The sequence below is a fragment of the Balaenoptera borealis genome, assembly GCF_965194805.1.
Source record: "Balaenoptera borealis genome assembly, chromosome: 16".
NCBI classification, from domain to species: Eukaryota; Metazoa; Chordata; class Mammalia; order Artiodactyla; family Balaenopteridae; genus Balaenoptera; species Balaenoptera borealis.
In genome coordinates this window covers 32,202,519-32,218,390 of record NC_138872.1, presented here as the reverse complement: position 1 = coordinate 32,218,390, position 15,872 = coordinate 32,202,519, and the positions used below count along the sequence as shown (strand labels likewise).

The following is a 15,872-nucleotide window of genomic DNA, read 5'->3' as shown; positions in this document are numbered from 1 at the left end:
TGCAAACTTCACGGAAGATGCTCCTTTTAGCTCTTGTTTAATATTAGTCAGATATTAAACACATAAACTTTTAATACAACAAAGCAAGTACATGCAAAGTTACAAATATAGAAAATATAAAGCACATGCGTATTTCAAATACCACTCTGTATTCTTATACAAAACTATTCAGTGCACATTGTAAGCCTAAGGACCACACAAAAGGGCTTCCTTTAAGTGTTATTAAGTATTAGTACCTTACAAAAACAGGTAATGCATTAGATAGTTCAGATGTTAACCGCTCTAACCGAAATTTCTAAGTTTGTCATATGCAATATATATATATATGTATATATATATATAATTTTTTTTTTACATAGGATACCCACAAAGTGCAAGCCAGTAATAACAGTGCAGAATAGTAATGTATATCTGCTAGGTGACAATATTGAACAACCCAGGGAATAATTTTACCTTACTTAAATAATGGTAACAGAATTTCTTTTTCCACTTTGAATGGATCATATTCCTACCATCTCTAACCTATTTTTTTTTTTGGAATGCCTCCCTATTCTTTGATTCAAAAGCCAATTCCAGAAACTAAGGACCTAATTCTATTTTTTGACAATTATGAGATAGCAGTAAAGAAATGAAAGCATTTCTTTTCTTTGTACACTAATTGTTTTCTTCATAACATAATCCTCTATATTTGCTGTTACACTCTTACCAGTCCAACACCAGCACTGGCCCAGGAAGGATTCAATCAAATGAATACCGTGTTTTTAATAGCTGCAGTTTCCTCTATGTTAAAATCTCCTGGCTTCATCCAAACAATGCTAAAATCATTCTGCTTTCCAGGTAAACAAACAAAAGAGATTTGCTCTCAGTGTCCAGAAGGTAGTTTAATTAAGGTAACTTAATTATCTATAGTTTATATTACTAAAGAAAAGAATACCACATGAAGGTGCTTTAAACATCCAAAATGGGAGGTTGTCTTCGAGGGCACCTCTCCCATATGTTGGAAATTTTTAGTCTCAGAAGCCTTTCATATTATGTTGTTAGTTATGTTCATTCCCTGTGAAAATGTCCTCTGCCCAGAAGTCTAGTGTTGCACGAATATCCATTCTTGATGCAATAGCTGCTGTGTAACCCGTACTGCAAAATGCAAAACATCCTTACAGTTCTCTGCAGACACAGGACACATGCTTTCCACCGGGTTGAGCCTGGGCCCACAAGATAAGGATTTCTAGTTTTGTTTTTTGAATGAATATTATGTGGCCTTCTTCCAGATTTGGCAGAAATGCTGTCTGAACAGGGAAATGCAGTCAGGTTTTCTTAAAACAAATGAGGAAATTGCTATAATATCACTGCTAAGATGGGGCATTAGTGTACTGAGCTCTAGCTGGAGAAGGAGCTGGAGGTATTTAGGCAAAGGTATTTGAAGACTGCTTTGAGAATTGTTTTAGCCTCAATCTGTTGCACTAGATAAAAAATAAGCCTAGATCAACCAATGATTATTTGCTGTTACACTTTTACCAGCTCAGCACTAGCATTGGCCTATGAAGGATTCAGTCAAATGGGGCTTGAATAAATAGCATCTCAGATCTACTCTCCATTTCCCAGTGCTGTAAGGGCCAAGGGTATTAACCTACAGGTGATGAACAGAGAAGCAAGAATGAGACACCACCACTAAAGGGCTGCAGGTAGATATCCCCTCCCCCAACCTGGTGAAGATTAAGATGATGAAAACAGGAAGGCCTTCCTCATCCCACTATGAGGAAAATGAGGAAAGAGATGAGGAGGATCACAGGAGGGGAGGAGAAGAGGATCACACTTGCTCCTCTTTGGTAATAAGCCTGGTATTCTCTCTGGTACTGGGTGATGCACATTTGCTCCACCACACGCTCCATCATCTTGATGTCCGTCTCAGTGAAGTTCTCCCCCTTGGTGGTGGTGGTAGTGACCGTGTGCTGCTTGACTGTGATGTTGACGCAGTCATGCACAAAGCTGTTCTGGCTGTTATACTGATCCACTGGCCTGTAGTATACCTGGCTGGGGTAACGGTACATGTTTTCACGATAGTAACGGTCCTCATAGTCACTGCCAAAATGTATAAGGGGCCTGCTCATGGCACTCCCCAGCATGTAGCCGCCAAGGCCCCCTACCACCGCCCCAGCTGCAGCAGCTCCTGCCACATGCTTCATGTTGGTTTTCGGCTTACTGGGCTTCCACTGATTGTGGGTGCCACCACCTTGACCCCAGCCTCCGCCACCATGGGGCTGACCCCAGCCACCGCCGTGGGGCTGACCCCAGCCACCACCGTGGGGTTGGCCCCAGCCACCACCGTGGGGCTGACCCCAGCCTCCCCCTCCCTGGGGTGGATAGCGGTTGCCTCCAGGACTGCCCTGTCCTGGGTATCGGCTCCCCCCAGTGTTCCATCCTCCTCCAGGCTTTGGTCGCTTCTTGCAGAGGCCCATGTCACTGCACGTGGCCACAAAGAGAACCAAGATCCAATTGGCTATGTGGCTTTTCACCATGATGACTTATCTGCAAAATAAAGAGGGTGTCAGCGTTGTGTGTTTATGTTGAAAACACTTAACGTCTGCAGCATAATGACTGGCTGCATAGCAGTGGCAACAGCTATAAATGTTCTTGGTCATAAATGTTCTTCACATTCCATGTCTGTTTTACAACACTTACAGCAAAAGTAATTGTAGGTAAAGGGTTAACACAGCTCTTTCTCCTTCTCTCAGGACAAATTTGACCTTAAGATAATTTCTGGCTCTGTTTCCTAGAAACTTGATAAAGGTGGAATGCCAGCAACATTGCTTATGATAAAAATAACCTGTGGTTGATACATTGTATCTAAACTGGAAGAAACTATAAACACCTGGTAGGTTTGCCATAGCTTTGAGCTTCTCTTAAGTAGTGATTTGGGCTGTTATGAGGGATATGAGCTCCTGGAACCTCCCGAGACCCTGGCATGGCCCCTATGGAAGTGATTCTAATGTCGAGTTAGGAACACCCCCAGGTAGGTGCTGAAATCATTAAATCACTTTCTAAATAGCTGGCTCATGTCCTCTTTCCTGGAGCAGGAATGTAAGCAGGAAATGTCTCTTTTGTTTGCTGCTGTCTCCTCAGGGCCTGGCACAGAGCGTATACACAATAGATACTTGTTAAGTGAAGGAATTAATATCCTCTGAACATATAAATGCCAACAAGAATTTCCTCAAAGAAATTCTCAATACAATAAATTTTTGGAAACAGGAAATGTGCAAGATTCTGCAAGCCCACCTATAAATTCATTTTTCTCTCTATAGACAAACAAATGGGGCTGTTCAAAATGGGGTAAGGAAGGCTGTGTTCACAAGATTTGCAGTCACTCACTCACTGAATGAGTCTTACTTCAGCATTTAATGGTTTGTGAGTGACTTATTTTCTCCTAATTTTTGGTAGAAACGACACATATCTTATATGAAAGGGCTAGCACAGCTTAGGAATAAACAAAGTATCCTGCATGATAACTTATGAACCTTTGCAGAATGTACATTCATCAATTAAAAACCTCCTTTCCGATTGAAGATCTCATTTACCCTGGGTGCTTGGTTCCAAGGGCAGAGATTAAAGACATATAGTAGAATGATCATTAAACAGTTTCTACTGTACCCCATGTCAAACCATATGCACAAAATACCATGTGCCACAAAACCAAAAATGGCATACGTTGTAATGTTGATAGTAGTCTTATCCCCAGCACTGGGACATCTTCAAATAAAAATGGCATCTAATATTATAAAATTATTTTTCATAACCTTCAGAACTAAAGACTAAATTGGATAATATTCAGAGGAAGAATGATTAAACAAATAAATGAATTAACATCCTGTTTATGTTTCTACTATCGTTATTGAAATGTCTTGGTGTAAATAAAAATATATTTGAAGGTTATAAGCCCAGTTAAACTGCTCAGAATATGCCAATTAGGATTTTTGGAGGCTCTTTTGTGTAAGGTCAGAGGTACAGGGTCCTGGGATATGTTGACTGGCCTCAATCTCCCATCCACATCTCCTGGCACTCCATCTTCTGCAGGTCTGCTTCCCTGATCTATTCTCCATTTGCTAATGGGGCTCAGCTCTTAGCTTCCATGCTGCTCACAATTCTGCTCAAACACCTCAGGGAATTGAACAAGGGGATTATCACCTTCTGGAAAGCTTGGTGTTTGACATGGAAGATGAAAGACTGGAAGAATCGAGGTGGCACCCAGATTTCTGGATTGGGCAATTGTGTGGACAGAACACGGAAGGTGGAGCAAGTCTGGAGGGAGACAAATGTGGTGTGTGGCTTTGGCAATGCCATTGTCAAACTACAATGCCATTATCAAGCTACAATGCCATTATCAAGCTGCCTACTGGGACAAGAGATACCAGTAGGCACTTAGCTTGGTGAGTCTGGAGCTGAAGAATGACCATGGACTGGAGATACAGGCAATAGGGCATAAGGGCCATGGGCATATGTTGCTGATCAGTACCTTAAAACTGAATATTAAAGTTGGATGATCATAAACTATATTAAGACAAGATCATTTTAAAATCAGTTGAGAACAACAATAGCAACATTTAATTATAAAAAGCATAAAAAATAACAACTACACTTTGAAGCAGAGAATCGTTTCTAAGGATAAGGACTCAAAACTTAATGAGACCTTGGAGAATCTCTTTCTGTCTGTGATAAAATAAGGAAGATCTTATATTATTTAATCCAAACTTCTCACTCTACAAATTAGGCCACCAAGATTCAGAAAAGTCAAGTGACATATCTGTGATTACAGTGTTAATTAGTGAAATTGCTAGGAATAGAGACTAGGTTTCTGAATGTCTGGCTGTGCTATGACACTTCATATAAGATGCTCTCAGAGAACGGTCAGGTTGTGGCCTAACACTCTGGCACATTTCAAGATATTAAGTATTTGACAACAGTCAGTACCTATTTATCACTAAGAAAAATACTGTTAGTAGACTAGGAATAGGAGGTAACTTCCTTAACTTAATAAAGATTATATAACTAAAACAGCAAACACAATAAGTAAGTTTTGAATGTAGTCCCTTTAAGATCAGAAACAAGACAAGGATGTCCACTGCCACAGGACTGGAAGTCCTTCCAATGCCATATGCAAAGACAAAGAAGTAACTGGTGCAAGAACTCCAAGGAAAGAGCTCCAGCTGACATTATGTGGAATTAATGTGATCATAAACATAGAAAATTCAACAGACTCAACAGAGGTAACACGAGACAACTAGAGTTCAGCAAGGCTGTGGGATACAAGATTGGCCTACAAAAATCAGCAGCATTTCTCTACACCAGCAATAATCAACTAGAAAAAAATTAATAAGATAGTAATAATTTCAACCCAAACTATAAAGTATCTAGGATTGACTTAAGACTGGGGAAAAAAAAATTGAACATTAGTAAAGAACAAAGAAGATGATCTGTAAACATGGAAAGGTCTTGGTTGGAACAACTTAGTACTATAAAGATGTCAATTACCCCCAAATGAACTTATAATAATAAAATGACAATCAAAATTCCACCTGGATTTTTTGAGGAATTCAATAAACCCACAAGGGGTAAGAAATGTCCACGGGTAGCAAACTCAACCTTAAAAAAGAAGAGAAAAGAGGAGAGAATCTACTGTCATCAGACATTAAATCCTATTACAAAGCCATAGTAATAAATGTAATAAATATGGTAACAGTCTAGAAACGGACCTACAGATCAACGGAAGCAGAATAGCAAGTTCAGATATAAACCCATGTATATATTCTTTAGTATGAACCTGATAAATGATAAATCAGACACCACAAATCAATGGAGAAAGAAAGGTTTGTTTAGCAGATGCTTCTGGGAAACTGGAGGAAAATAAAACTAGGACCCTAACACCACAGGCAAAAGCAGACCCTAGAGACCTAACTGTGAAAGGTAGAAGTTTTATGAATTAAAAATCTTTGTGGGATGGATTGCCTTTCTATTAAATTATAAAAACAGATGTTAGAATCAATGCATTAAACAAATATTTATGGAACACCTAGTACGTGCCAGTTTTTAAAGAAATAGAAAACCTGACGATAAACCATAGGAGAAATGGAGAAAAAAGTTACTGTACAATAGCCATTGATTAGCTTAACAAATACTTGTTGTCTTCTAAGGGTCTAGCATTGTGCTGTGGCTGAGGACACAGTGGTGAGTAAGATGTTTAGTTTGTGGGTTCAAGGACTAAAGAAGATAAGTGTCTGGAACCTGAAAGACAGTGGGAAGCCATTAAAGGATCTTAGGAGAATAACATCACAGGATCTTTTTCCTTTTTTTTAACAAAGTTTGCCCTGACTGTTGTGTAAGGAGAAAATTTGGGGGGCAAGAAAAGAAATGGTGAGACCACTTATAAAACGACTGAAGGAAGATGGTGGTGTGGCCTGGGACTGTGCCAATGCAGTTGAGGAGCTGTGAAAAAATGGGATGTATTTTGCAGAAAGAACCAATTAAGCAGATAGAGTGGATGGAGGAGTGAGAGTTGATCAGGTTTGTGGCTTTCATAGCCAGGCAGATGGTGGTGATGCCATCTATTGAAACAGAGGAAACTGATGGAGGGCCATGCTTGTGAGAGAAAATAAAGTTTTAGTTTGGACATATTAACTTTGCTACATCTATGAGCCATTCAAGTGGGAGTATCAATTCAGGCAGTTGTTGTAAGAATCTGGAACTCAGCAGAGATAAACATTTGGGCAGCTTCACCTGAGAAGTGCTGTTAATAGCCAAGGGAATAAAGGATCGAGATTCAAACTCCAGTATTCTGAGTGAAGGGCTCACACTCTTAGCTATCCAACCTCCAGCAACATGGGTGCCAAAATCCAAAAGAAAATACCACCAAGCTGATTTTGATAGTTTAGTAAAAGAAGAATACACTGTGACCAATAAGGATTATTTAGGAATACAAGGATGGCTTAAAATCACGAAATCAATTAACCTATTAGTAGGTTAAGGAGAAAAAAACACAAAGATTCTCTGATGTTGAAAAGTTTTCAATTAAAATCTACATACGTTCCTGATTTTTTAAGGTTAAGCTGTTGAAAAAATTTCCATAGAACTAGAAAGTAATCCCTTTCCATCATCAAGAACAGCTATCACAGACACACAGCCCACACCCTACCTTAACTGAAAGAGGAAAGGCATTCTCCTTAATATAATGAACAAGACAAGAATGCAAGCAATTGCTGCTATTTTAGACTGTTATGGAGGTTCTAGCCTGGTATGATTTTCTTTTTTAAAAAATTTGTTTATTTTATTTTTGGCTGCGTTGGGTCTTCATTGCGGTGTGCGGGCTTCTCATTGCGGTAGCTTCTCTTGCTGCGGAGCACGGGCTCTAGGTGCGCGGGCTTCAGTAGCTGTGGCACACGGGCTTCCGTAGTTGTGGCTTGCAGGTTCTAGATCTCAGGCTCAGTAGTTGTGGCACACGGGCTTAGTTGCTCCGCGGCATGTGGGAGCTTCCTGGACCAGGGGTTGAACCCGTGTCCCCTGCACTGGCAGGCAGATTCTTAACCACTGCGCCACCAGGGAAGTCCCAGGTATGATTTTCTATCTGGAAAATCCAGGAAAATCATCCAAAACTGTGTCCTAGAATAAATAAGTGAGCTTATTAAGGTGGCAGTTTTTGAAATCAACATATAGAAAAGAGTGAATACTCAAATCAGTTGTAATTATTTAGAAGATTTAGTGTGAAAAAAAAAATCCCACTCAGAGTGACAACAAAATATTCAACATATCTAAGATTTAACCTAAAAATAAATAGACCTTTTAGGAAGAAAGCTGGAAGACTGGAAAAAAAGAGAAAGACAGACAATGTTTTTGGTTGGGAAAATCAAGACTGAAAGATACCAATTCACCTCCAAATAATCATAAAGTCAACGCAATTTCAGTCCTAATTTAAAGAGGATTTTAAAGAATATGATGAAATGATACTCAAAATTAAGAAGACTAAAGAAATTATTGAACAGGAAGAAAATCTAGGGTATACTTGGCCTGCCAGGTACCAGAATGCATTGCAAAACTAAAATAAATAAGATCATGTGGTATTAGTGCGTGAGCAGAATGGCAGAGCGATGGAACTAGAGAGAAGGAACAAAAAAAGATCCATATATTATCCCATTCATCCTATTCCCATGGGGAATACATGGGACTGAGAATCAGAGCCAGGAGGAACTTGTCCAGTGGTCATGTGCCAGGGGCCAAACTTCTGATACTTAAAACATGTTACACCCTTGACACTTAATTGGTGAAATTTGGAACTGGCACCAAATAGTCCCCCTACCCCCCACTGCCCCGGAAGAATTTCCTGTCTTTCCTGAGCTAAGTGGAACTCATGTGTCATATTTTTATCTTTTGAGGTCACTGCCCCTTAAAGAGCCTAATGCAAGCTACTCAAAATTTTACAAACCGCTCTGGGGTGGGGGTTTTTCACTGGCACTGAGGCCTAGCCCTGGACTGAATAGGGCAAAGGGCCAGAACCTGATCCATCCTCAGAATTATGTGAACAGCTTGAAAAAAAGCAACATTGCTAGAGCCTACCCCATACCCCAGGAGAATATGGTTAGAAGAAAAAGGATGAACAAACAGAAAAAATTCTCCCAAATGTAAGAATTGCTACACATGCTATTCATTCAAGGATTATTTTGCTACAGCCATCACAGCTTTAGATACAGGCCTGTTTTGAATGTTTCACATGGAGCAGTTCACAGCTGATAAACTGGCTGCCTTGGAAGAGGAAGTAAGATCCGAAAAGAGAGAATGGAATAGGTAAATTAAAACTACAGCTTAGAAAAACTGTCACCTCATAAAACCTTTTGTCAGTGTTAATTTGGTGCAAAAATGTTTGTAATGTTACTGCTTTTATTATACTATTTTTAAAATGGTTGCTTCCTTACATAACTCAGAATGATTCTAGAGAAAGCCCTTTCCCTGCAAAATCAAGATGATTTTACAAGAAAGGATGATATAATAGGTATGGGTTACATATATAGATCCAAGTTGCCTCCAGAGCAAGGATTTGTGATCACAGCCTTTCGAGGCCCTTATCTTCTGTGACAGTTGGGAACTTTCAACCATCACAAGACCAAAGGGATTCCACAGGGTACGTACATCTGCTTTGGCTCAGCTAAGTTGGATTTGTGTCCCTGGGAAGACAGAATGCTTCGGCTTGGCTGAAACTGTTCAGTTTTCAAATATATTCAGGAGTCCCTAAAAAAAAAAAAAAAAAAAAAATTAAAGAAAAAACTAGAATTGATAAATAAATCTAAGAACTGATTCTTTAAAAGAAAAACCCAATATATAAATTAGTAAACCACTAATAAATCTACTCAAGGAAAAAAACAAGATAATATTTGAAAAAAAGAAATGAGGTCGGTTCAAAAAAGCAGCAGCAAATATGACACTGAGCTCTCCCTCTCCCACACTCAGAAAGCTGTGGGTACATTTCCTTAAAAAAATTAACTATGAACTATTTTAAAGATTATGTTATTTAGAAAAGCAATATATCAACAAAAAAGGAAAATTAAAATAACCTGTATTTCTATTAAAACTTCATTTTTATTCAGATTTTTTACATATACATTAATAAACTGCATCGGAGTAAGTAGATGCAGTTTACTAATCTGTACTTTGACTTGTCAGTTTTTTCCAATATATCACAGACAGGCTCCAAAATCATGACTTTTGATGGTTACACAATGTTCCTTTAAGTTAATGTGTCATGATTTTCTTAGCTGCTGCCCTACTGTTATACACTTAGGTTGCTTCTCCGTCAGGTCTAATTTTATATCATTCTGAATGTGTGTGCATATGGCTTTTTTTTTTTTTCCTTTCCTGTTGTGTCTTCCATTGCAAGTAAATTCCCAGGAGTGGGGTTTCTGGGTCTTGGCTTAAATGCATCACCAGATTGCTTTTCACAAATTTCATACAGATTCACAATGTCCCCAGTGCAGTGTGACTAGGAAAAGAATAAAGGTATACATACCAAAGGTCAGTTTTACACAAACAGTTAATCTTGGCAAACTCCTTCAGTAGGTATAATTTCCTCTAGTTTATGAATGGACAAAAGGAGGATGAGGAAATTAGGTAACTGGTCCCAAGCTGTGAAATGATTAGTTGCAGAGCCATCTTTCTAACCCCAAAGCCCTGTCTCCTCCCAGGATAACTGAATATGCAAATTTCTAGGCAACCGTCCAGCAGTGGTTGCTGTTACTGTTGTTTTTGCTGATAGTTGCAAAATGATAATCCAGACTTACTTTAATTTGCATTTTATTCTATAAACGATTCATCATTTCACCGTTTATCTTTTATAATCTCGATATTTTCCTTTCACAAGTATGAAAAATTTGTGTCAGATAAAAACCATATACAAATCACATCCTAGCTCTGCTTTCTTTCCCTTTCTGGTTAGTTCTTTTTCATTGTAAGAGCTCCTCAGTGTTTGGGTAGGTAAAATTGTTCCTTTTCATTGGTGATTTTTTTTTTTTCTTCTTCAAATCTGAGAGAGTTGTTGATTTTTCCAGAGGTCTGACATTTTTATTCAATTTTCTGTTCCTATTTTTTCTGATAATTTGATTTGTGAAAATCTTTAATTCTATTCTATCTGGATTTTTTTTGCAAGGAAAAGGGAAACACTTCAAATGCTCAGCATGCCGGGAACTGCTTATTAAAGCGTGATTGCTCTAAGTACAGGAGAATAACTCGGCCATGAGATGAGGATAATCATGATCAGGGAGGTGAAACTGCATTGTATTGTGTATGAATCTGGAGAAGAGGAAACTGAAAAACAGAAGGCAGTGGCTTTGAGATGGTGAGGGTGGATGTGATGGTGGTGGGCTTATGATTTCAAAAAATCTATTTGCTACTGCTGATACAAATAGAAAAGAGCAAAAACGAAAAAGGACTGCAAAAATGGACTTCTCCCCGTTGTTTAATAATCAAACGTGAAGGTGCCACCCATACTAGCGGAGGAATATGGTTCTCCGAGGGACGCTGCCCGGCCCTGATTCCCGCTCTTGGAGTACCCCTGACGGCCGAGTTCTCTCCTTCCAGAGGGACAGTCGAGACAGCGAAAAACAAAGCCTGTGGGTCCACCACACCTGAGCTCGCAGGAGACACTCTGCCGCCGGGACCTGGGCGTCTCAGGCCCGGGAGTGAGGGCGGGGTCGCCCCAAGACTCCGCCCGCCGAGGCCGGAAGCCCAGCTCACGCCAGCCTGTGCCGGTCCCCGGGGGTGGCAGAGACCCGGCCGCGTGATGGCAGGCAGGGCCCCCTCTAGGGAGGAGGTCGGCGGTGGCGGCTGGGGGGGGCCCCCAGACGCCCCGGGACTCCTCCCCGCCGAGGCCCTGACCCCGGGTGGGCGCCCGCGTCCCCTCTGGGCATCGGGAGGGCCCGGACCCGCGCCTCTCCCTGTTCCTCCTCGCTGAGCGCCCCAGCGGAGCCACTTTGCGGCCCTCGTTGGGTTCCCCGCGCCCATTCCCCGGACCTGTGGCCCCCTTGCCGGCGATACTCGCCCATCCCACTCCCGCCGTGGACGTGCGTGGGAGGGGGCCAGACTCGTCGACACTACCCACATCCCTCCAGAGGGGCCCCGGCCAGCCGCGGCCCCCTCCCCCATTCCGAGTAAATGCAGCTCGCCTAACCAGGAGGGCAAAACCAAGCCACGGCGTCAGAAAACCAACGAGCACGCTGGGTAGGCCTGACTAGTTGCGCGCCCTCCGGAAGCCCCCCGCCCTCCTCACTGTCAAGGTCGGCCTCCCGCCCAGACCCGGCCGTGCGCCCTCGCGTCTCGGCCCCAAGGCAGCGGTTCTGACTGCCGGCCTCTGCGCCCACGGCCCCAGCTGGGAGGTTAAAGGGCGATGCGTCTGTTTACCTGCCTCTGCGGGAGAGAAGAAGCTCGCAGCTCGGCGGCTGTCAATGACTGGCGGCGAGGGCCGGCGTCAGCGCGGGGCAGAGGAGGAGATGCGGGGGCGGGGCGGGGAGGCGGCAGCCCGCGCCCAGGGTTTACACGTAGAGGCTTAGCCCTGCCAAGCAGGCCCGGGAATGTGAGTCCCTGGGAAAAATGAGTTGGGATTTGCTTAGACGCTTGCGTCAACTAATATCGCCTCCCCGGCTGGCTCGTCACTCCTTGAAGTTGCTTATTGACTATAAAAATCATCTTTAAAGGAAAATTCGGCCCAAAGCCCCAGCTCCATGTTACGTAATGGAGAACTCGAGAAAATGAAAGATTAGGGAATGAGAAAGCAATTTCTGGAACTTTGGTAACCAGAAATTTCTAAAGAGGAAAAAAATTCTGCTGCCCTGGATTGAGCCCAGTTTGTGAATTTACACATATATCCTTAAAATTTGAGGCCTAGAAAGGACATTAGCCATCACCTGTTCCTTCATTTACTCAGTTCCTGCTCATTATATGCAAAAGAGATGATTTAGATTATGATATTCACAAATGAGGAAAATGCCCTCCATATAACAAGTCCACTCTGGACATTACCTGAGGTTTCTTGTATAAAACATTGTGTGTTCTTGAACATTATTCCTGCCGAGAAATTAGGTAGGGGTTTGTCTCATGTGAAGGATGGCAAATGATAGAAGACGCGTTAGGGTTAGGGGGATCATATACATTATTACCCAAATTGGGGCGCTTTTGAGAGTACCAATATTAAGCCGGGTCAATAGGCATAAACCTGGGAAAAATGAGACATCTAGTTCCCTTGTTATGGGCAAGAGGCTCCACTAAGCTTGTGAGGAAAGAGGTTTAAAAATATTGAGACACCCATTGGAAACAGGATTTGGTTTAAATACTTGTATCCCAGGGCGGCTCACTCAAGTGGGAGGGGACAAGTGAAAGAGGGGAGAAGCCAGGAGGATTGTGTAGAGTGGAGCGATGTGAAACAGCACTGGGGTGATGTTTATATGAATGTGGGTGAAACAGTCCTGGTGATGTTTATATGAATGTGGGTCTGAAAGGTCTGCTTGGGAAGGGCAAATGAGAGGTAAAACATGACCATGGGATGGAGATGATTCAGTAACAGAACTGGATTGTGGTCAGTTAGAAATGAGTGTTAGGCAGCAATGCCAGGGCTGTTTTCTATCCAATCAGTCTTACATAATGATTAGGTTGACAGTGCTTTTAGAGCCTTACCTTCTTTCCTCAGAGATGGCTTATTGTGAGGTGAATTGGGGGCAGTGAAGCATCTCTTTGAGTCTTGAGCTGGGGTGGGGCTGGGAGTGGCTGACCAGATCAGACTGGGCAAGGGGCTGACTTTCCCCTGCCAGGAGGGGCCCTGTAAAGCTTGGTTAGAAGATGCCAAAACTCAGCTTTTTTCTCAAAAGAATCCTATGTCTACTGGCTGAATGCTTTCCTCCCTCCCCCCAACCAGGAAAATGCTCAAAAGGCAGAATACTTCTTGGGGGTTTGAGGGAACCAAATGGGATTGCCTTATGACCTATTCTGGCCATTATTGCTATGTAGCAACTACTCCAAGACTTAGAGGTTTAAAGCAATCACCGTTTTATTATGCCAATGGATTGTGTAGTCCAGAGAGTTGGATGGGCACAGTGGGGATGTCTGAGGCTGCAGTTGAGAAGACTCAATGTCTGAGACTGGCTTGATAGCTGGGGGTTGGAATCAGCTGGAGGCTCTGTCACTTGCATGGCTGGCATCTGGGCTGGGAGGACTTGAAAATCAGGTGTACTGATTGGTGAGTCTGGCTAAAGGTTTATCAGTTTTGTTTATCTTTCAAAACAAAAGGTTTTTAGTTTCATTGACCTTTTCTATTGTGTTTCCTTATTGATTTTCTGTCTGGATGATCTGTCCATTGATGTAAGTGGGGTGTTAAAGTCCCCCACTATTATTGTGTTACTGTCGATTTCTCATTTTGTGGCTGTTAGCATTTGCCTTATATATTGAGGTGCTCCTATGTTGGATGCATATATATCTACAATTGTTATATCTTCTTCTTGGATTGATCCCTTGATCATTATGTAGTGTCCTTCTTTGTCTCTTGTAACAGTCTTTATTTTAAAGTCTATTTTGGGGCTTCCCTGGTGGCGCAGTGGTTAGGAACCTGCCTGCCAATGCAGGGACACGGTTTCAAGTCCGGGTTCGAGTCCTGGTCTGGGAAGATCCCACATGCGGAGCAACTAAGCCCGTGCTCCACAACTACTGAGCCTGTGCTCTAGATCCTGTGTGCCACAACTACTGAAACCGTGCACTTAGAGCCCCTGCTCCACGACAAGAGAAGCCACCGCAATGAGAAGCCCGTGCACTGCAACAAAGAGCAGCCCCCACTCGCCACAACTAGAGAAAGCCTGTGTGCAGCAATGAAGACCCAACACAGCCAAAAATGAAAATAAATACAGTCTATTTTGTCTGATATGAGTATTGTTACTCCAGCTTTTTTTTGATTTCCATTTGCATGGAATAACTTTTTTCATTCCTTCACTGTCAGTCTGTGTCAATAGATCAGAAGTGGGTCTCTTATAGACAACATATATAGGGGTCTTGTTTTTGTATCCATTTAGCCAGTCTATGTCTTTTGGTTGGAGCATTTAATCCATTTACATTTGAGGTAATTACTGATATGTATTTTTTAAAAATTAATTTAATTTATTTATTTTTGGCTGCACTGTGTCTTCGTGGCTGCGCGCGGGCTTTTTCTATTTGCAGCAAGTGAGGGCTATTCTTCGTTGCAGTGTGTGGGCTTCTCATTGTGGTGGCTTCTCTTGTGGAGCACGGGCTCTAGGCACAAGGGCTTCAGTAGTTGTGCGCATGGGCTTAGTTGCTCCACGGCATGTGGGATCTTCCCGGACCAGAGCTCGAACCCGTGTCCCCTGCATTGGCAGGCGGATTCTTAACCACTGCACCACCAGGGAAGCACTGATATGTATGTTCTTACTGCCATTTTGTTAATTGTTTTGGGTTTGTTTTCTTCCCTTCCTCTTTTCTCTTCTCTTGTGATTTGATGACTATGTTTAGTGTTGTGTTTGGATTCCTTTTTATTTTTTGTGTGTATATCTATTGTAGATTTTTGGTTTGTGGTTACCATGAGGTTTTGATACAGCAGTCTATATATATACAGAATTGTTTTAAGTTGCTGATCTCTTAATTTCAAGTGCATTTCCAATATCCAGCATTTGTGCTCTCCTCTTCTCACGATTGCTTGTTTTGATATCATATTTGTGTGTGGATAATTTCCTACCTTTACTGTGTGTTTGCCTTTACCAATGAGCTTTCCCATTCATAATTTTCTTGTTTCTAGTTGTGGCTTTTTCTTTTCCACCTAGAGAAGTTCCTTTAGCATTTGTTGTAAAGCTGGTTTGGTGGTGCTGAATTCTTTTAGCTTTGGCTTGTCTGTAAAGCTTTTGATTTCTCCATCAAATCTGAATGAGAGCCTTGCTGGGTAGAGTATTCTTGGTTGTAGGTTTTTCCTTTTCATCACTTTAAATATATCATGCCACTCCCTTCTGGCCTGCAGAGTTTCTGCTGAAAAATCAGCTGATAACCTTATGAGGATTCCCTTGTAGGTTATTTGTTGCTTTTTCCTTGCTGCTTTTATTATTCTCTCTTTAGCTTTAATTTTTGTCATTTTGATTACCATGTGTCTTTGTGTGTTCCTCTGGGTTAATCCTGTATGGGACTCTGTGCTTCCTGGACTTGGGTGACTGTTTCCTCTCCCATGTTAGGGAATTTTTCAGCTATTATCTCTTCAAATATTTTCTCATACCCTTTCTCTCTCTCTTCTCCTTCTGGTACCCCTATAATGCAAATGTTGGCGCCTTTAGTGTTGACCCAGAGGTCTCTTAAACTATCCTCATTTC

General features: G+C 41.8%; 1 protein-coding gene across 3 annotated transcripts; it reads right to left on the bottom strand.

Annotated features, from left to right (window-relative positions):
* Positions 1-20: 20 nt before the first annotated feature.
* Positions 21-12,101, bottom strand: PRNP (prion protein (Kanno blood group)). Of its 3 annotated transcripts, none has more exons than XM_082359189.1 (3): positions 11,926-12,101; positions 9,166-9,264; positions 21-2,526 (listed from the first exon to the last, which is right to left on the bottom strand). In XM_082359189.1, exon 3 carries the CDS (start codon positions 2,514-2,516, stop codon positions 1,743-1,745), a length of 774 nt encoding a protein of 257 aa, XP_082215315.1. In that variant the 5' UTR covers positions 2,517-2,526; positions 9,166-9,264; positions 11,926-12,101; the 3' UTR covers positions 21-1,742. The 3 variants fall into 3 exon arrangements, with proteins under 3 accessions (XP_082215315.1, XP_082215316.1, XP_082215317.1); XM_082359190.1 differs by having other exon boundaries at positions 1,154-2,526; positions 11,930-12,057; XM_082359191.1 differs by lacking the exon at positions 9,166-9,264 and having other exon boundaries at positions 1,154-2,526; positions 11,926-12,064.
* Positions 12,102-15,872: the final 3,771 nt, after the last annotated feature.